The sequence below is a fragment of the Pituophis catenifer genome, unplaced genomic scaffold, assembly GCF_029215685.1.
Source record: "Pituophis catenifer annectens isolate HBS135680 unplaced genomic scaffold, rPitCat1.0.hap2 SCAF_10, whole genome shotgun sequence".
Classification (NCBI taxonomy): Eukaryota; Metazoa; Chordata; class Lepidosauria; order Squamata; family Colubridae; genus Pituophis; species Pituophis catenifer.
The window spans coordinates 11,457,658-11,479,357 of NW_027256890.1; the positions used below are offsets into that span (position 1 = coordinate 11,457,658).

Sequence of the window (21,700 nt, forward strand, 5' to 3'; positions counted from 1 at the left end):
TTTCAAACGTAACGCTGGGAGGAAAAGAAAGCACCGAAGGACGTAGCGTTAATTGTCTAAAATTTCCTTTTCTCAGGGAAAAAAAAAAAAAATAGGAGCCGGTTTGATTTGCAAGCCCGTCTGGCAAGAAAGAACTGATCATGCTTTCATCGGTTGTTGTAAATAATATATTTCCAGGCTGTGGAATATGTAATTTCTGAATTGGTGGTGTCTGGGCGGAATGCCGCTGACACTGGCTGGATTGCGCGTTTTAGGGGCAGAGGAGGTAAGCTTTTAATTATCACATTGTAAAGGATAAAATGATACGCTTCTTGGATCCCAAGTCCTGAATGTTGCTGTTTTGTAGCGGTGAAATTGTTATTTTCAGGATCACCTTCATTTGCATGCTGTGTTTTCATACACTTCGGCAAGCGCATTTCCCTGTGAAGTTTAGTGTTAACCTACAGGGAGTAACAGCTTAGAGGTTCGAGTTAGATTGTCGCTCTAGGAACACGCGTGCACCCTTCGACGTGTGTACAGGTAGTCCTCGACTTACAACCGTAACGGAACCTGCCCATCATGGTCATAAGTCATAATAAGACATATCCTGGAGAGAGAGAGAGAAGTTACCTGAGGATGGGCTCCCAACACGAGGCCCAAAACTTGGAAGGATTTTTTTTTTTGCTTTAATTTATATGCCGCCCTTCTCCGGAGACTCAGGGCGGCTTACAATGCGTTAAGCAATAGCCTTCATCCTTTTGTATATTTATACAAAGTCAGCTTATTGCCCCCACAACTGGGTCCTCAATTTACCCACCTTAGAAAGGATGGAAGGCTGAGTCAACCTTGAGCCTGGCGAGATTCGAACTTGCAGTAATTGCAAGCAGCAGTTGTTAATAACAGTGCTTTAGTCCACTGTACTACAGGCTCTTGACGGATAAACCTTTGGTCCCGGTGACCGTCTCGGATTGGATCCTACTGTCAGGGTTCCAAGTAATACACCCATAGCAAACAAAACTCTGAGGCAGGTAGATTCCTCAAAAGAATAGTTTTATTGGCTATATCATATTGGCACGGTTCTGGTGAAAACCGACTCTGAAGGTTCCTGTGGTTTTCACCTAATTAAAAGTCTTTCCCCAGTCAGTCAGTCCCATGGTCCAATCACGGTGCTGCCCGGTTGCCTGGTAACGTCACTCCTCCTCTCTCTGACCAGGTGTGAGAATGTCCTTGGTTCCCAAGAGAAAGTATTTTGTTTTGGCTACAAAACCCCAGCTATCTCTATTCCTTCCCCCCTCCCCTCCCTCTCCCCTCGGCTCCAGTGTGGCAACACTAAACGGCCTCGGTCAGGTCAGCTTCAGGGTTGACACCTGGCAATAAGTCATAAAGCAGGTCATCGCACGACCAACCCAATTTTTACGGCCTCTCGTGTGCCGTGGTCATCACCATGGTGGTTAAACGAGCCCATTCTGCACGATGGGGCATTTTTGCCGAAAACCAGAAGTAAATGTTTGTTTTCAGCAAACACGTCAATTGCAATCATGTGGATAAATCCCCTCCACCCTCCAGGACACTGTGTAAATGATTGCCCACCACCCAAAATGCAGGCGCAGGGAAGGGACTGGCCATTGGAACTTCAGAACCCAGGATGTAAAATACCTTTTGGGAGGTCCGACGTAAGCGAACGATCGTAAGTGGAGGACTACCTGTAGATCTTTGGATCGCGGTGGTGGAGCCGAATCCGCTGGTGGATTGCATCAGACTGACATAATTATCTCTCGCAGCGGCAGCCGCCGACGGGGGTTTACCTCCCTTGAGACGTGAGCCCGTGCTGACTCCCAGGCGTTGTCTGAATCGTCCTGCGAGAGCCGACGAAGCTCACCGCCGAAGTCGCAGAAACCTGAGGGGGGGGGCTGCGAAGACCACCCTTCCTTAAAAGCCGATTACAAAAGCCAAATGGGAAGAACTAACCTATGCAGTTCACGCAGCACAGCCCTCTCCGTTGATTTTCGAGGGGCTTTAGCAATACACAAGTCCATATTTTAGCAATACGCCGTCTCCCTTGTCGATGGGGAGACGGTGCGGCTGAGAAACGAACCACGAAGCTGCCTCAGCCTGCACCCTTCAGCCTGCAGCTGGCTGCGGGTCCCTGTTATCCCTAGTCAAATAACCTCAATCAGAAGTATTTTCATTTCCCCCCTCTCGGTTGTTGTAGATCTGATGCATGCCTGTCCCTCTCCTAAACTTCTATTATAATTTTTTTCCTAAAGCGCTTGGAATTTCTCCTTCATCTGAATGGTGCTATATAAATCCATCTCTCTCTCCCTCTTCCTGTTTCGTTCTCTTTCTCCCTCCCTCCCTCCCTCTCTCTCTCTCTCTCTCTCTCTCATCTATTTATTATCTATCTATCAAGCATTTTGAAGGTATCGAAAAAAGCAGACTTTGTACAGCCCATCAATCCCGTATGCAGTTTTGAACGTAAAATGCACTTATTTATTTTTTTAGGAGAGTTACAAATGTAAGAGATTTGTTTCTCTCCCTCCCTCCCTCCTTCCCAGCACTTCATGGTATTTCTGGAATAAAATAACACCCTTTTCAGCTTGTAACTGTGGCATATTCTTTCTAATATAAAGCCATTTCTTTCCTTGGGCGTTTTCTATATCTTGAGTTAGGCAGAAGTCAGTGGGAAGCCCTCCTCATAAAAACACCCGATAACTGTGCTTACCAATTTATGAAATTTGAATCCACAGTAATTGTTAAGGAACATTTGAACTGACTGTCACTGACTCTCAAAAAATACTTTTTGAAATGATGTATAATGATATTTTTCTAAAGGAGAGAGAAAACGGGTTTTGGCTCCAAGCCAGTTTGGAATTAATTTCCTTTCTGTCCGCCTTCAACCAAATCCCAACTGTTCTGGAAAAGCTCTCAGCTTTTCTCTTAAAAAGACAACACATTTTGTACATTTTTTTCTTGGATCACTTCATATTCCCAATCTGCACTCTGCTCCTGAAAATAAACAAGTCTCAAAACATTTGACCCCTGGATTCCATAACAGTAGCTAAATCTTCTTTATCCATAAAAATAACCTGAACGTGTAATATAATATTACACATTCAAGAGGGAAAAAAGCATAAAAATTAAACTTAAGATTGTTACCTGACCTTTAAGGTTATATTTACTTATTTGGAAAAATTATATTGCTGCCTACTCAGTCACAGCAACTGAAGGCACCTTACAGGAAATAAATATAAAAGAAAAATGGCAACAAAGGTTATCTATCTTTTGTAGGGACACAGCGGCTCAGTGGCTAAGTTGCTGAGCTGTCGATTGAAAGTTCGGGAGTTCAGCGGTTCGAATCCCGAGTGCCGCGTAACGGGGGGAGCTCCCGTGACTTGTCCCAGCTTCTGCCAACCTAGCAGTTTGAAAGCAGGTAAAAAATGCAAGTAGAAAAATAGGGACCACCTTTGGTGGGAAGGGAACAGCGTTCCGGGCACCTTTGGTATTGAGTCATGCTGGCCACATGACCACAGAGACATCTTCGGACAGCGCTGGCTCTTCGGCTTTGAAACGGGGATGAGCACCGCCCCCTAGAGTCGGGAGCAAGTAACACATGTGCGAGGGGAACCTTTACCTACCTTTTAAAAATGGGCTTCATCCTGTTCTGGGTTCCCCAGGCCCGCTAGCAGAATGACATCTTCAGGGTCTTCAGAAAGAATGTTAAGAGTGGGGACCAGTCTAATTTCCAGAGGGATGATGTTCCAGAAGGAGGGCGTCACCACAGAGAAGGCCCTTCTGGGTCCCGCCAGATGTATCTCCTTTGGGGATGGGACCCCGCAACATTCCTTGCCTCCCCGCTCTAGTGGGTTGGGATGTGACACTTATATTTGGAATCATATTGCATTGAGTTTAGGGGGACTTGCTCCCGAGCATACGACCAGGTGCATGACCAAAAAGAACGCAAAAATAGAAGAGTAGCCTGCTATATAAATGGGCTGGCTGTTTCAGCAGTGACCAACCTGATGTCTCAAGGTTTGCGCTTCAGGTGTGAAAGCCCCAGATTTTCCCTCTTGTTCTTCCTCAGATAGACTACCTTTTGAAGTGATGGTCTTATAATCGTGATGTCCATGGAAATTCTCAGTCATCCAAGTCATGGTTGTCCTAAAGATGCTTTTTCAAAAAGGTAACTGGACTTCTCTTGGTGGTTGTTTTTCCTTGAAAACATTTCGCTTCTCATCCAAGAAGCTTCTTCAGTTCTGACTTCAGCACCTTTGGGATTGTAATCATGACCATCGGTCCGCCATAAACATAACAGCGTCTAACTTCGTGTGCTGGTGGTTTATTGATTAAATCCAGCTGCTGTATTTATTCTGGATCTCGGTTTCTGACTGGTCCCTGCCAGACATTTCAGGGAAGCCCAGGTAAGGGCCTGGTCCCTTGTACCCAGCTCACCATTTGATTTCCGACAGAGGTTTTGGGCTCAATTGTGGTCATAAGTCAAGGACCACCTGTAGTTGCAGCTGAACTTGCCCTGATCTCAACAGAAACTGTAAGGCAAAAGTTTGCAAACCAAGAAACGTGTATGTTTGGGACCCAGAATCATCTTACTCTTGCACCCCAGCTCTTCCCAGCTGTTGAAATCATTAGTCCGCGTTGCAGAAGGTGAGTCGTTCAGGAGAAAAGTGGGGTTCCTGGAGTGGGTGGTGGAAATTCATAATCAGCTTTGGAAATTACTGGTGCAGAAATGTTTCGAGAGTTTATTTTTCTCTCAAGCCGAGCCGTGAATCAAAGCAGCTCATTTCGACGTCATTGAAATTGCTTTGAAATTAACACTGACATTTTCTCGACACCCTTGATTGAGCCTTCGACAGCCGAAGCTTCGAGTTCTGGTGTATGACAAGCTTGGAACGTGAGTCAGCAGCGAAATGCGGCGGCCAAAACAAGAACCTAACTCAAGTTTCCAAAACGTGGGAAGTACGGTAACTGTTCCTGTACATTTTCCCCATTTTAACAGAACCAGTTCAAGTGCGATGGCCGATTTCTGAGTGCCGCATTTTCAGAAACATCGAGAACAACTGGAAAGTGCGCTCGGAAAGTCATAAAACTCGGAAATGCAGAAAGATTGAAGAAATGCCATACGCTAAATAAATTCAGAAAAATTGTCTCGAGAAAAGGAGGACCAGGGAGGACATGATAGCGATAGTCCAGTATTTGAAAGGTTGTCACAGAGAAGACGGGGTCAATTTATTGTCCAAAGCATAAGAAGGCAAGACAAGAAAGAACGGATGGAAACCAACCAAAGAGAGAAGCAACCTGGAATTAAGCCACCAGACGTGGGTGCTCCATCATTGGAGCTGCCAAGTTTGAAGACCTCTGTTCTACAACCTGCAATGCCTTGCACACCTGTTGGCATGGCTGTTTCAAATGTTTGCAGCCAAGCTGGTTAATGGAGAGGTTGAGAATGTAAGATCTTTTTGTGGGTGACATGATAGCAGTCTTCTAGTATTTGAGGGGCTGCCATAAAGAGGAGGAGGGGGTCAATTTATTTTCCAAAGCAGCAGAAGGCAGGACAAGAAGCAACAGATGGAAACTAATCCAGGAGAGAAGCAAGCTAGAACTAAGGAGAAACTTCTTAACAGTGAGGACAATTAACCAGTGGAACAGCTGGCCTTCAGAAGTTGTGGGTGCTTCATCACTGGAGGTTTTTAAGAAGAGATTAGACAGTTACTTGTATGAAATGGTATAGGTTGATTTCCTGCTTGACCAGGGGGCTGGACTAGATTTTCCAGCTCTATTCGGGTTGGGTTGGGTTGGGTTGGGTTGGTTGGTTGGTTGGTTGATGGAAGGAGTTGGGCACATCTACTATATGAGAAGAACAGAATGAAGATTGGGAAATATCTTGGCACTTTTCAGATAACTGAAGGAGGTCAAGACCTGTTTTGGTTTTTTTTTTTTTGTCTCGTTTCTGTTTGTCCCGGATTGTAGGAAACATGGATTTCAGTTACAGAATTTGTGGTTGAACATTAACTACCCTGTTTCCCCCAAAATAAGACATCCCCTGATAATGAGCCCAATCGGGCTTTTGAGCGCATGGCAATAAGGCCAAGCACTTATTTCAGGGTTCAAAAAAAATATAAGACAGGGTCTTATTTTTGGGGAAACAAGATAGATTAGATAGATAGATAGATAGATAGATAGATAGATAGATAGATAGATAGATAGATAGATAGATAGATGATTGATAGATAGATGATTGATAGATAGATAGATAGATACCCTGTTTTCCCCAAAATAAGACATCCCCTGATAATAAGCCCAATCAGGCTTTTGAGCGCATGGCAATAAGGCCAAGCGCTTATTTCAGGGTTCAAAAAAACATAAGACAGGGTCTTATTTTCAGGAAAACACGGTAGATAGATAGATAGATAGATAGATAGATAGATAGATAGATACCCTATTTTCCCCAAAATAAGACATCCCCTGATAATGAGCCCAATCGGGCTTTTGAGCGCATGGCAATACGGCCAAGCGCTTATTTCAGGGTTCAAAAAAAATATAAGGGTCTTATTTTCGGGGAAACACGGTAGAACCTAGCTGGATGGGTCAAGCAGAGGTTGGACAGCCATCCATGGAAACTCTCTTCATCTGAACACTTGCCCTGAGCAGCAGGCTGTAGGAAAGGGCTTCTACCTCCCTCCTGTTCTGCAGTCTTTCCCATGGTGCAAATTGATCCTTAGGGTCAGTCCGGCTGATGGGTATTCATAACCGGGTCCTTGCTGTCCTGTCCATCAAGCTTTGAAAGGCCGGCGAGCCAGGCTGTCTCCTGCACGCAGAATGCTCACCTCCGTCTGGCTTGCTTTGTCTCCGCAGAAAGTAATAGTTTGGTCTAATTGTTACTGTCTCGATCAGGATGTGCCAGGCCTGGGTTCTTGGCAGATCATTAAGAGGCTTTTAAGGAGAGCGTGGATCCGAGCCAAATGCAGTGGCTTGCAGGGACAATCAGGAAGATGGCCTCTTGTGATTTAATAGACCCGGGCCTGTGCGTGAGCTCCAGCTGATAAAATGCTCCAAGGCCCATTTAGATAAGGAAAGGACCTAGGAGAACAGCCTCAATTCCACAAATAAATAAATAAACACCGTATTTTTCAGAGTGTAAGATGTACCTTTTCTCCCCCCTAAAAGGGGGTGAAAATTTAGGCGCATCTTATACACCAAATGTAGCCCCACCTACCCACTGGCCCCCACCCTTTGGCCTCTGCCTCCCAGCAGTTTACCTCCTTGCAGCAAGCAGCAACAGCCCGTTTCAGCTTCAGCACAGCCTAATTAGCACAAGTTCATTGGATCGGCCTCCCGACTCTCAGCTGTTTTGCTCTCAGCTGTTTTGCGCAGGGCTCTGCTGCTTGCTGCAAGGAGGAAAATTGCTGGGAGCAGATTTTTTTTCTTTTTCCCCGTTGTGCTAATCAAGCTATGCTGAAAACGAAAATGAAAGTAAAGTTAAGTTTCCAGCCTCCGGAGCCCGGGGGAGGCTGTTTTTGCCTTCCCGGAGGCTCAAGGAAAGCCTCCAGAGCCTGGGGAGGGTGAAAATGCCTCCCCCCTCCGCCGTGGTGCAGGAAGCCAAGCAGGCCACACCCAACATGGCCACGCCCACCCAGCAACTAGGCAGAGAACCGGTTGCTAAAATTTTTGAATCCCACCCCTGCCTAAACTCCGCTGAAGATGTTACCTAGTCTGGTAACGAGACATTCAGAAACCAAACGGCGGCAAAAATGCCTAATACGTTTTTCTCCGTCTATTTTCCCCCACAACAACAACCCTGTGAGGTAGGATGGGCTGAGAGAGAATAAGTGGCATAAAGTAATCCAGCCAGCTTTCATGCCTAAAGCGGGATTAGAACTCACAGTCTCCTGATGATTGGCCTGGAGTCACCCAGTCAGCTTTCATACCTAAGGCGGGACTAGAACTCTGAGTCTTCTGGTGATTGGCCTGAAGTCACCCAGTCAGTTTTCATAGCTAAGGCGAGACTAGATCTCACAGTCTCCTGGTGATTGGCCTGAAGACACCCAGTCAGCTTTTACACCTAAGGCGGGACTAGAACTCACAGTCTCCCGGTGATTGGCCTGAAGTCACCCAGTCAGCTTTCTTACCTAAGGTGAGACTAGAACTCACAGTCTCCTGGTGATTGGCCTGAAGACACCCAGTCAGCTTTTACATCTAAGGCGGGACTAGAACTCACAGTCTCCTGGTGATTGGCCTGAAGACACCCAGTCAGCTTTTACACCTAAGGCGGGACTAGAACTCACAGTCTCCCGGTGATTGGCCTGAAGTCACCCAGTCAGCTTTCTTACCTAAGGTGAGACTAGAACTCACAGTCTCCTGGTGATTGGCCTGAAGACACCCAGTCAGCTTTTACATCTAAGGCGGGACTAGAACTCACAGTCTCCTGGTGATTGGCCTGAAGTCATCCAGCCAGATGAATGCCTGAAGTGGGACTAGAACTCACAGACTCCTAGTTTCTAACTTGGTGCCTTAACCACTAGTCCAAACTGTCTATCTTTTCTTCTATTGAGAAGCTGCTTTGGAGTTACTATTCTAGCTTATTTTCTCACTTTTCTCACCATTTGAAGCTTTGCTCCAGCAGCCAAGAAATAAAACAGGAGTAGTTAGAAGACGGGGAAAAAATAAACAAATAGAACAATATTACTACTACTATTATTATTATTATTATTATTATTATTATTATTATTATTATTATTATTATTATTATTATTTATTGGTTAATCTTTAGTGAGATTTACAGCCTTTGAGGCTGGTTAATAGCTCAGCAGCTCAAGTCCTAACCAAGGACCTAGGAACTGTTAAGGTTATTATTATTATTATTATTATTATTATTATTATTATTATTATTATTATTATTATTATTATTATTTTAAAAGCTCCACTTACTCAGACTTAACAGCACTCTGATTAAAAAAGAAGAAGAGTTTAGGAAAAGCCATTTAAATGCAGGTCAGGAAAACCTCTCCGTTCCTTTAAAAGCATGGAAGGCTTAGCTTCAGCAGCTAAAGGGTTAATTGCTGGTCTCGTCCAGCAACACCTGTGAATTTTGGGCTTTTCTTGCAGCCATTTTATTTTATTTTTTTAAATACCAGATGTGCACTTGGGCCTTATGGTGCAGGCTTGGAGGTGAGTTCTCTCAATTTTTACTTATGTGGGGACTATTTTTCAGTGACCCTTTATGGAAACTGGTTGGGACAAAATTAGCAATTTTTGGGTGTTGCTTGGAGCAAGTTAAAGGAGCAAATTTATGTTGACTTGGCTTGGAAAAACTTCTTTTTCTTTTTTTTCTTTTTTTTGCAATGTAAAGGTGCAATGTGTGTGGAAGTCTTTGGTCCTTGTGTTATGTTTCTTTGGGTGCAGTTAGAGAAATTTTAGCCTTTGCGTTTGTTTTATTTTCCTTTCCAAAACAATTTATTTAATCTGTCCGGTTTTCTCAGCCAGGAAACTCAAGATGGGCAACCTGATTCCTTTGTTTTAGATTATTTATCCTGCCTTTGTTACTTTATAAGTAATTCAAGGTGGCAAACATACATAACAATCCTTCCTTTTCCTATTTTCCTCACAACAACCCTGTGAGGTAGGTTGAGAGAGCAAATGCATTAACTTTCATGCCAAACGCGAAGGTGAGTCTAGAATTCACTGCTTCCTGGTTTCTAGGCCGGCACTTTAATTATTATACCAAACTGCCTCTGCCAATCTTTATTTATATCTCGCTTTTATTATTTTTATAACTAATTCTAGATGGCAACATACCTCATATTCCTTCCCCCTCCTATTTTTCCCCCCAAACAACAACCCTGTGAGGTAAACTGGGTTGACAGAGGGATTGGTCCAAATTCATCCAGCCAGTTTTTCATGTTTAAGGTAGGGCTAGAATTCCCAATTTTGGGATTGACTCAAAATCTCCCAGTTGGCTTTGATACCTAAGGCAGAACTAGAACTCACTGTCTCCTGGGGATTGGACCAAGTCACCCAGGTGACTTTCACGCCTATGGTGGAACTAGAACTCACTGTCTCCTAGTGATTGGTACAAAGTCACCCAGCTGGCTTTGATATCTAAAGCAGAACTAGAATTCACTATCTCCTAGGGATTGGCCCAAAGTCACCCAGATGGCTTTGACACCTATGGTGGAACTAGAACTCACTGTCTCCTGGGGATTGGACCAAGTCACCCAGGTGACTTTCACGCCTATGGTGGAACTAGAACTCACTGTCTCCTAGTGATTGGTACAAAGTCACCCAGCTGGCTTTGATATCTAAAGCAGAACTAGAATTCACTATCTCCTAGGGATTGGCCCAAAGTCACCCAGATGGCTTTGACACCTATGGTGGAACTAGAACTCACTGTCTCCTGGGGATTGGACCAAGTCACCCAGGTGACTTTCACGCCTATGGTGGAACTAGAACTCACTGTCTCCTAGTGATTGGTACAAAGTCACCCAGCTGGCTTTGATATCTAAAGCAGAACTAGAATTCACTATCTCCTAGGGATTGGCCCAAAGTCACCCAGATGGCTTTGACACCTATGGTGGAACTAGAACTCACTGTCTCCTGGGGATTGGACCAAGTCACCCAGATGGCTTTCACGCCTATGGTGGAACTAGAACTCACTGTCTCCTGGGGATTGGCCCAAAGTCACCCAGATGGCTTTGATACCTAAAGCGGAACTAGAACTCTCCATCTCCTGGTTTCTAGCCTGTTGCCTTCACCGCTAGACCAAGCTAGCATCATAATGCTTCCTTACAACAATCTGACAAGGTTGCTCTTGCAGTCAAGACCAAGGTCAGCCGAGGCATTCAGGGACGTAGTAAATTTGCAACCGGCCAGCACGTTCCCAGTCTTATCTTAACCTCCCAAGCATTGTGCTATCTCTCCGCCGCGGCTGCAATATATTTTTAGGTTGATTTTAAACTTTATTCCCAGAAGCCTTTTTTATTTTTTATTTTCCTTTCCCCTCGCAAGGGTTGGTTGAGGCTTTGCGCTGGCCGTTACCATGAATAGGCTTGCACAAGGGAATATATTTATATTTTTTCCTACGTGCAGAATTTTCTCCTGGTGTTTGTGGAGTGCTTACTGATAAGGGAGCGCTGGAGGAAGTGTGCATGTCACAAGCCTGCGGGGGATAGATTAAAAGAGAAGGAGACCAGGCCTTTTGCAAGAGGCATTCTCGCCATCTTCCAGGTTCGCAGGAAACCACGATTCCCAAATGTTTCCCTTTCGAAACCGTCTTTCTGGGGGTGCCCCCCAACCTCGGCAACTTTAAGACCTGAGAACTTCCAACTTCCAGAATTACCCTGCCACGAACTGTAGCTCGGTTCCTCGGAGGTTTTCGTTGGAGAAGAGGCTACCAGATTCCTCCAGATGTTTGGCTGCAGGGGATTAACAGGGCTCTTCCCTCCTCCAATTTTAACAGATTTGCCCTTGACCAGATTAACAGAGTTGGAAGGGACTTTGTAGGTCATCTAGTCCAACCCTCATCCAAGCAGGTGTCTTTACACCATTTCTGACAGGTGGCAGTCCAGTCTCTTCTTCAAAGCTTCCAGTGATAAAGCTCCCACAACTTCTGAAGGCAACTTCTGTTCCATTGAATGTAGAATAACCAAGTTGAAAGGGGCCCTAGAGGTCATCAAGTCCAACCCCCAGCCCAAGCAGGAGACCCTATACCCATGATAGCAAACCTATGGCACGCGTGCCACAGGTGGCACACGGAGCCATATCTGTGGGCCCGCGAGCGTTGCCCTAGCTCAGCTCTAGTGCACATGTATGTGCCAGCCAGCTGATTTTCAGGCCTTCCGGGCCCACTGGAAGTTGGGAAATGGGCTGTTTCTGGCCTCCGGGGGGTAAGGAAGGGCGAAAATGTAAAGATAAATAGAACCCACCCCTGTATAAAACGTGTTAAAAAGATGCTACAGGCCCTTCCTGATTTCCCCCTGCTTAAAGATGGCTACAGGGACGTGGTGGCTCAGTGGCTAAGACACTGAGCTTGTCGATGGAAAGGCCGGCAGTTCAGCGGTTCGAATCCCTAGTGCCACGTAACGGGGTGAGCTCCCGTGACTTGTCCCAGCTTCTGCCAACCTAGCAGTTCGAAAGCACGTCAAAAAATGCAAGTAGAAAAACAGGGACCACCTTTGGTGGGAAGGGAACAGCGTTTCCTGTGCCTTTGGCGTTGAGTCATGCCGGCCACATGACCACGGAGACGTCTTCGGACAGCGCTGGCTCTTCGGCTTTGAAACAGAGATGAGCAGCGCCCCCTAGAGTCGGGAACGGCTAGCACATATATGCAAGGGGAACTTTTACCTTTACCTTAAAGATGGCTCTGTCCAGTTTCCAGTCTGTTTGGAGTCTTTACTACTCCGTTAGCAATCTCTGCTCTCTTCTTGCACCTCCTTGATGGGGAAGCTACCAAAACTGGAAACAATTTCCTTTTTTTTTTTTTTTTTTTTTTTTTTGCTGCTGGATCCTTTTGTCTTGCGGTCCTTTTTTATCAAGGAGCAGAGCAGAGATTCTCCTCCGGGCTTTTTTACTGAACCTGCCTTGGAGTTGATTTCTCGGTGTGCTGCAGTTGCTGCATTACTGCTGCGGTCTAGTTGCTTTACCAGAAACTGCTTGGCACCTTGTCCAGCCAGCCACAGCCCAACGGCGTATTACGTCTGCTGGCACCACCATCTTCTGGAAGGAGATCTCTCTTTCAAGCTCTCTCCTGCAGACTTGCATCAGCAAGAATGTCATTGTTGAGAATATCAAGCAAAGGTTTCATGAACTGCACGCAGATGGCACAGAAATGGCTCTGGCATTCAGGATGGGGAGCGGTTGGGCAGTCTAGAAGAATAATAGAATAGAATAGAATAGAATAGAATAGAATAGAATAGAATAGAATAGAATAGAATAGAATAGAATAGAATAGAATATGGAAAGAAGGAAGGAGAATAGATTATTATTTCTTCATTCCATTCCATTCCATTCCATTCCATTCTATTCTATTCTCCTTCCTTCTTGCCATATTCTATTCTATTCTATTCTATTCTATTCTATTCTATTCTATTCTACTCTACTCTACTCTACTCTACTCTACTCTACTCTACTCTACTCTACTCTACTCTACTCTACTCTACTCTACTCTACTCTACTCTACTCCACTCCACTCCACTCCACTCCACTCCACTCCATATTCTACTCTACTCTACTCTACTCTACTCTACTCTACTCTACTCTACTCTACTCTACTCTACTCTACTCTACTCTACTCTACTCCACTCCACTCCACTCCACTCCACTCCACTCCACTCCACTCCATATTCTACTCTACTCTACTCTACTCTACTCTACTCTACTCTACTCTACTCTACTCTACTCATGTTGCCCCTCTGTTGTTCTATATAAAGAACGGTTGCAGGAATTGGGGATGTCTAGTCTAGTGAAGAGGACTAGGGATGACATGGCAGCTGTCTTCTGGTACTTGAGCGGCTGCCATCGAGAAGTGGCATTCTCCAAAATACCTGAGGAATAAGGAGTAATGGGTGGAAGCTCATCAAAGAGTGCTCCAACCTAGAATTAAGGAGAAATGTCCTATCGGTGAGAACAATCGGCGGAACAACTTGCCTCCAGAAGTTGTGGGTGCTCCATCACTGGAGGTTTTCAAGAAGAGATTGGACAACCACTTGTCTGGAATGGTATAGGATCTCCTGTTCGAGCAGGGAGTTGGATTAGAAGACCTCCAAGGTCTTATTCTAGGTTTTATGTTCTAACGTCCAAGCTTTGCAAGATCCTCAGTTTGCTAGGGCTCTCTGTCTTCCTTTGAGTTGAGTTTGGACTCCTGGTGGATCCAGGAACTGAGGACTGATGGCCTTCTTAAAGAGTTTGTTGTCGTCTTATAGAAAAGAAGGCTGTTCTCCTCTCCTCCTGCCAAAGCTGTGTTTGTGTAATTCACACCACCTACTACAATATGTACCAGTGTTCCCTCCAGACACCAGGTGCGAAGCCAAAGGATGAGTCAGAGGGAATCATCTCCTTCCCTTCTTTGAGGTTCTCCTAAAATGGTCCGCGTTCTTTCTAAGAACATCAGTTGCAGGAAAGACTCATCGACATGAAAAGTCAGATCTGCCTGCAGCCTCCAAAATGAACCCCTTGGTCTCCCCAAACGATTAATCGCCCCTTGACTTTAAACTTTTCCTCTCTTAATTTCCCTCCTTAAACGGAAGCCGTTTCTGAATTGTTCTGTCTCTCGGAGGTCAAAGAATAGTCTGAATAAATCAACCGTGTCCTTGATTTTTGTCTGGCTTCTGTATCTCTGGGAGATGTTTAAAGGCTTGCTAGGGTGAGCTGCCAACATATCTCAATAAGGATTTTGTTTCAAATCCTTAGGAAAAAAACAAAGAGAAGGGAGGAAAAAAATAGCCTGATTTTTCTCCCCAACAGAAGGATAGAATAACAGAGTTGGGAGGGACCTTGGAGATCATCTAGTCCAACCCCATGCTCAAGCAGGAGACCGAATACCCGGGATGGCGAACCTATGGCATGCGTGCCACAAGTGGCACATGGAGCCATATCAGTGGGCACGAGAGTGTTGCCCTAGCTCAGCTCCGGCACGCGCATCTGATTTTCGGGCCTTCCGGGCTCACCAGAAGTCGGCAATCGGGCCGTTTCTGGCCTCTGGGGGGATGGGGAAGGCCTGTTTTTGCCCTTCCCAGGCTCCTAGAAAGCCTCTGGAGCCCGGGGAGGGTGAGAAATGGGACTTCCTGTCCCACCATAAAATTGACAAATTCCGGCCCCCAGAGGTGTTCTTGGAGCCTGGGGAGGACGAAAAAAACAGGCCTACCGGGCCAAAATCGGGGGAAGCGTGGGGTGTGTGTGTGTGTAGCACGCACATGTGTGGGGGAGGGGGGGCGGGACGCATTGAATTATGGGTATGGGCACACGCGCGCACGACCCCCCCCCATGCTCCCCACGCTTTTGGCACGCGACGGCAAAAAGGTTGGCCATCACTGCCTTATACCATTACAGACAAATGGCTGTCCAATATAGAATTCTTTAACGGCCAAGTGTGATTGGACACACAAGGAATTTATCTTTGGTGCATAAACTCTCAGTGTACATAAAAAAATATGATTCATCAAGAATCATAAGATACAGCACTTAGTGATAGTCATAGGATACTAAATAAGCAATCAAAATCATACTGGGAAATTAAATAAAACAATATAAATAGTAAAGATGCAAGCAACAAGGTCATAAGTAGAAGGACGTAAGAGACATCACCCTGCCAACACAAGTGCGTATAGTCAAGGCGATGGTTTTCCCAGTTGCAATGGATGGCTGGGAAAGTTGGACCATAAGGAGGGCTGAGTGCCAAAGAATGGAGGCCTTTGAACTCTGGTGCTGGAGAAGACTCCTGCGAGTCCCTTGGCCTGCCAGGAGATCCAACTGATCAGTCCTAGAGGAGATCAACCCTGACTGCTCTTGAGAAGGCCGGATCCTGTAGAGGAAACTCAAATCCTTTGGCCACCTAATGAGAAGGAAGGACTCCCTGGAGAAGAGCCTAATGCTGGGAACAATGGAGAGGAAAAGAAGAAGAAGGGGACGGCGGAGAACGAGGTGGCTGGACGGAGTCACTGAAGCAGTCGGCGTGAGCTTCAATGGACTCCAGAGGATGGTAGAGGACAGGAAGGTCTGGAGGAACGTTGTCCATGGCGTCGCGATGGGTTGGACACGACTTTGCAACTTACAACAACAAGGAGATAGATAGGTAATAGGAAGGACGAGAAGAATCTTAAAAGTCTCTAGTGATGAAGCACCTATAATTTTTGGAGGCCAGCAATTTCATTATTTGTTCTCGCTGTCAGAAAAATTTCTCCTTACTTCTAGATTGGATCTCTCTTTAATGATCTCGGACCACAAATGGAGAGGTTAGTGGCCATGGGCTTCCGATCCTCTCTTTATTGGATTGCCCTCTTGCCCAGCGGGTGGAAGCATTTGAATCCATGAGCCTGTTTTTCTCTTTTGGACTTTCCAAGACATCTTGGAGATCCCCAGTTGGGGCCTTGGCAACACCATCAAACATCCTTTGTTGTTGACCTTTGTTTCATAACGGTTGGCCTCCTTAACTGAAAGGCATGAAAACTAGGCCTCACTTCCTCGGGAAGGGCTTTCATCCATCTTTGAAGAAACTGGAGCCACCCTATGGTTTTCTTCAACAAAATCTTTTCCCTTCCCTCTGTCTGTCTCATCGCTTTGGAGAGCACATTAAGACCTGGGACGAGGTTCACCGCACCGGCTGGCTTAAACCTCGTGCCAAACGAATGCCATTTTCTCCAAACATTCCGCCTTTTGTCTCTCTCCGTAATGGCACCCCGTGGCAAGGCCATTTACAAAATTGAATTAAAAAAGCGGTTCTTGGGCAACACAATTGCTTATCTCTGCAAGTAAAAAAAAAAATGAAGTCTTTTCCATTTTTTTTTTCCTTGGCCACAACTGCCTATTTGTCTATAAAGCCTCAATATTGTTTGCCATCTAAGGGACGCGGTGGCTCAGCGGCTAAGACGCTGAGCTTGTCGATCGAAAGGTCGGCAGTTCGGCGGTTCGAATCCCTAGCGCCGCGTCACGGGGTGAGCTCCCGTGACTTGGTCCCACCTTCTGCCAACCTAGCAGTTCGAAAGCCCGTAAAAAATGCAAGTAAGAAAAATAGGGACCCCCTTTGGTGGGAAGGGAACAGCGTTTCAAGAAGAGACTGGACTGCCATCCGTCAGAAATGGTGTAGGGTCTCCTGCTTGGCCGGGGGCGGGGGTGGACTAGATGACCTCCAAGGTCCCTCCCAACGCTGTCAATCTGTAATCTGTAACAACTAGCTGTTGCTTCCCAGGAATCAGTTTTCAGCACCAGACTACCCTTGCTTATGGAAGCTCCAAGCTGCTATGATGACTAATAACTCCCGGATTAAATGCTTCTACTGTCCTTACTCTAACTCCTCTTTATATCCAGTTTGTGCCAAGAGTTTTTCCTTTTTGGAGTTCAGTCTATTGACAGTTGGCTTCCTTGGGTTACCCAAGTTGTAATATGCTCCATCCTGTAAGGTCCTTGGTTCTCTCCGAGCTTGGTTGTTTTCTTACAGATGTTTCGTTGCCCAACTAGGTTAACATCGGTATACTCAGGGGTGAAATCCAGCAGGTTCTGACAGGTTCTGGAGAACCGGCAGCGGAAATTTTGAGTAGTTCAGAGAACCGGCAAATGCCACCTCTGGCTGGCCCCAGAGTGGGGTGGGAATGGAGATTTTGCAATATCCTTCCCCCTGGAGTGGGGAGGGAATGGGGATTTTGCAGAATCCTTCCCCGGCCACGCCCACCAAGCCACACCACGCCCACCAAGCCACGCCCACAGAACCGGTAGTAAAAAAAAAATTGAATTTCACCACTGGGTATACTCCATCCTATTTGTGAAACCCTGGTCTGGAGTTGTGTTCTCCTGGCTTTTACTAGGAGACCACATCCCAATGTTCTCCTGATGTTATCCCATGGAAAAGATGTGCTCCCTGACCCACCCAAACCATCCATCCATGGCTTCCTTCTGACATTATGGCCAATCAGGCTTTTGGGCAGCTGGCAAGGAGGAGATCCCTGCCAAAGTGTCATCAAAGTAACCTCTGCTCTTGAGAGACACTTATGTCGCCAAGATGATGAGCTGCCAGCGATGCCCACAATTTGTCACAATTGTGGCTTATCTCCTTTTTGCAAACTGGGGATGGCCCTCACTGAAATCTTGTGGAGTGAGGTTCCATGGGCTTGCAGTTTTCTCAGGAGTAGTCTTTCAGTCACGGTTGGCTGGGGAATTCTGGAAGTTGAAGTCCACCTACCTCAAAGGTTGAGAAACGCTATATTAGAGCAGGAGTCTCCAACCTTGGCCAATTTAAGACCCGTGGACTTCAACTCCCAGAATTCCCCATGGCTGCCTGAGGAATTCTGGGACTTGACATCCACAAACTCTTAAAAGAGCCTTGGTGGTACAGAGGTCTAAGGCACCCTGTTATTAAGCTGGTTATTAAGACCAACTGCCTGCAATTACTGCAGGTTCGAATCTCGCCAAGGCTCAAGGTTGACTCAGCCTTCCATCCTTTCTAAGGTAGGTAAATTGAGGACCCAGATTGTGGGGGCAATAAACTGACTTTGTATAAATATACAAAAGGATGAAGGCTATTGCTTAATGCATTGTAAGCCGCCCTGAGTCTCCGGAGAAGGGCGGCATATAAATCAAAATAAAAAAAAATAAAAAAAAATAAAAAGTTGCCAAAGTTGGACACTCCTGCCCATACAAGGAAGTCCTCCAAACAACTAACCTGTCCAATTTGTCGATCTCGCCCCGAGATCACACAACACATTTTGACACCACAAAAAGGCCCAACTCCTTGTTCACATTCAGATTCTCCTTTCCATGCTCCAATGGCCACCCAAGAGATTTCTTCTCCCTGGGTGGCTGAGCCAACCCTGGGCAGCCTCGAACTCCCATGTATGAATTAATCATGATTTGTTCATCAGCAAGAGAGGTTGGAGAAGAACATCGAGTCCTCGGTGAGCTAATGGATCAGAGCTTCCCCCTTCTGGAAAGGGGGTTCGAGGCTTGCAGCCAGACCCTTCCTCTCCCTTCACTGCTGACTTTTAAAATCTCTTTCACCCCCCCCCCCCCAAAAATAATTAAATGCACCTGTTAGTTCCTCTTATCAAATTTGCAAGAGATGCAAAATGTTTTCTGGTTGCTACGCTGCCTCTCTCCTCCCTCCAGGGAGAACTGGGACCAGTGGAAAAAAAAAAAAAAAGGAGATTCCCCCAGGATAGGAAGGCTGCTTAAGAGTTTTAGACTTTTAATTAGATTGTGATGTGATGTGTCTCAGTCACGGGCAGGCAGGCGTTGGGACCCTGGGGGAGCCTCCTTCTTTCCTTCCTCCTCTTCCTCCTCCTCCTCCTCTTCTCTTTCTGGATATTCCCCTTCGCCTTCATGCTGCCTCCGGACTCCAAACTCCGCAGCCAAGTGGGCGCTGCGCTCCAGCACTCCGGGGCCCATGCGCCCCTGCCCCAGCTCCCTGGCTCGCCCTGCCGCCCCTGCCCTGCCCTGCCCTGATCCAGCCGGGACCCCCAGAGTCAGACTGCTGCTGCCACCCCCTCCCCAGCCCTAGCCCAGCCATGGGCTCTTCCCACTCGATCTCCGAGGAGACCCGGCAACTCGCCCACAAGACCGGCTGTGAGTATAAGGAGGGATCTCCCCTTCGTGGGTTGTTGGTTTTTTTGGACTTTTCACGTCCTCGGGGGTGGAATCTCCAGCCCCCTCCCCAGGAGGAGGAAGAGGAGGAGGAGGAGGAGGGCGAGGCTGATGCCTTTTTGTGCCCACTCACCCACCCACCCCTTGGTGGGCTGGCACAGCTCAAGCATCCTCAAGGGCACCCAGGACGGGGTTGAGTTGGGTTGGGTTGGGTTGGGTTGGGTGGTCGCGGAACGGGCCAGGCGTCTTGAGCAACTTTGCGCTCGCTTTCTCGCAACCGCGCAAGGCTTCCGACCACGTTCTGTCTGTTTGGGGAAGTTTGTTACGTGTGGGGGGGGGGAGGGAAACCTTCGTGCTATTAAGCAATTCCCTGCCCACGAGCCTTGGAGTCGCGGCCTTTCTATCCTGCTGCTTTGCCGGGCGGGTGGGGGTGGGGGGGCACTTTGCAAACTCACTCTTTAGAGGGGGAGAGGAGGATGCTAGAGAGTCCTGGAGAAGCATGGCCCGGGCGAGAGAGAGAGAGAGAGAGAGAGAACGAAAGAGAGAGAGAGGAAAGAAAGAAAGAAGAGAGAGAGAGAGAAAAAGAGAAAGAAAGAAAAAGCGAAAGAAAGAAAGAAAGAGAAAGAAAGAAAGAAAAGAGAGAAAAGAGAGAAAAGGAAAGAAAGGGAAAGAAAGAAAAAGAGAAAGAAAGAAAGAGAGCGAAAAGAAAGAAAGACAAAGAAAAAGAGAGAGAAGAAAGAAAGAGAGGAAAGAAAGAGAGAAAAAAGAAAGAAAAAGAGAAAGAAAAAGAGAAAGAAAAAGAAAGAGAAAGAAAGAAAGAAAAGAGAGAGAAAAGGAAAGAAAGGGAAAGAAAGAAAAATAGAGAGAGAGAAAGAGCGAAAAGAAAAAGACAAAGAAAAAGAGAGAAGAAAGAAAGAGAGAGAGGAAAGAAAGAGAGAAAAAAGAAAGAAAAAGAGAAAGAAAGAAAAAGAGAGAAAGAGAAAGAGAAAGAAAGAAAGAGAGAGAAAAGAAAGAAAGAGAAAGAAAGAAAAAGAGAGAAAAGAAAGAGAGAAAGAGAAAGAAAAATAGAGACAAAGAAAGAGAGAGAAAAGAAAGAGAAAGAAAGAAAAAAGAGAGAAAAGAAATAGAAAGAAAGAAAGAAAAAGAGAAAGAAAGAAAAGGAAGGAAGGAAGGAAGGAAGGAAGGAAGGAAGGAAGGAAGGAAGGAAGGAAGGAAGGTTGGTTTTCGGGGAAACCCTAGAGTTTGCAGAAGGCCATATACAGCGAGAATAAAAGTAAAAGTCCTTGGGAAAGAGATGACAAATCAAGAAGGAAGGGAAATATTAAAATGGCGCAGCAGCCAGCCCCTAAACTCAGGGACTGTGGCATGGGAGAGCCAGGGAGACTGGAAAACTTTAGGGAGGAGGGTACAAAGGGGTTGGCTGGCTGGCACCATGCATAGGAATAGTCTACCTTGCACCATTTTTGCAGCAAGCACTCAAATCGTTTTACGGAATGGAAACAACAAGCCAGGGAGATTAAGTCTGTCCTGCCCTCCTGGATTTAAAATATAAGAAGCTGAAGAGAAGGAGCAGTTGCGTTGTAAGAGGCACCTAGATTCTCAACAGCCCAGGTTGAAAAGGGGTCAGAAATGTATTTAATTTGGCTGCCTCTTTCACCAGTAAAATTGGGCAGCATCGTCTTGCAGATAGACTCGCCAAAAAGGGGAAAAAATTGATGTCCATTCTAATGGATCAAATGCTTTTTTTTCTTTTAAAAAGCAGCTCTCGTTTCTTATTAAATTTTCCACCCTTAAGTGGCTGATAGGTTAATGAAATGGCAGCGGCTGTACCCTAGATTAAACTGGCAAGCGGGATGCTTTAGTTTCTGCATTTTTATTTTTATTTATTTATTTGTTTCTCAGATTTATGTAGCCGCTCCTCTCACAATCAAGCACACACACACACACACACCCACACCCAAACAAGGCTAAAAAAAAAGAACGAGTGAAGTTTCTCCAGAGTTGGCTCTCAGTCTCAAAGCGCTTTTGAAACCCTTCTGGGTTTTTATTTTGGGAGAATTTTTGGAGCAGGTTTATTATCCCAGGAAGCAGTCAAGGCAGGTTGAGGGTTTTTTTTTTTTTTTTGCTAAAGTTGTTTGTTTTTTAAGCCATCTCTTTGGTTCATCGGACAGCCTGGCTGTCCAACAGTTTATCCAAGCTGTTAAAAAAAAAACCCCAGGAAAAGTTTTCTTTGGGAATTAAGTAACATTGAAAGTCGGGGAATCTTGCCTTGGTGGTGCAGCAGACTACAGTGCTGTTAAATAGCACCAGCTGCCTGCAATTATTGCAAGTTCGAATCTCACCAGGCTCAAGGTTGACTCAGCCTTCCATCCTTTTTGAGGTAGGTAAAATGAGGACCCGGATTGTGGGGGCAATAAGCTGACTTTGT

The 21,700-nt window shown here is 46.0% G+C and overlaps 1 protein-coding gene across 1 annotated transcript in view; it reads left to right on the top strand.

Annotated features, from left to right (window-relative positions):
* Nucleotides 1-18,972: 18,972 nt before the first annotated feature.
* The window catches only part of TESC (tescalcin), a 38,388-nt gene continuing 35,660 nt past the window's right edge, over nucleotides 18,973-21,700 (top strand). Inside the window, 2 exon segments of the mRNA XM_070951058.1 lie at nucleotides 18,973-19,147; nucleotides 19,149-19,254. Coding sequence (XP_070807159.1) covers nucleotides 19,076-19,147; nucleotides 19,149-19,254 — 178 coding nt within the window. The 5' untranslated portion in view covers nucleotides 18,973-19,075.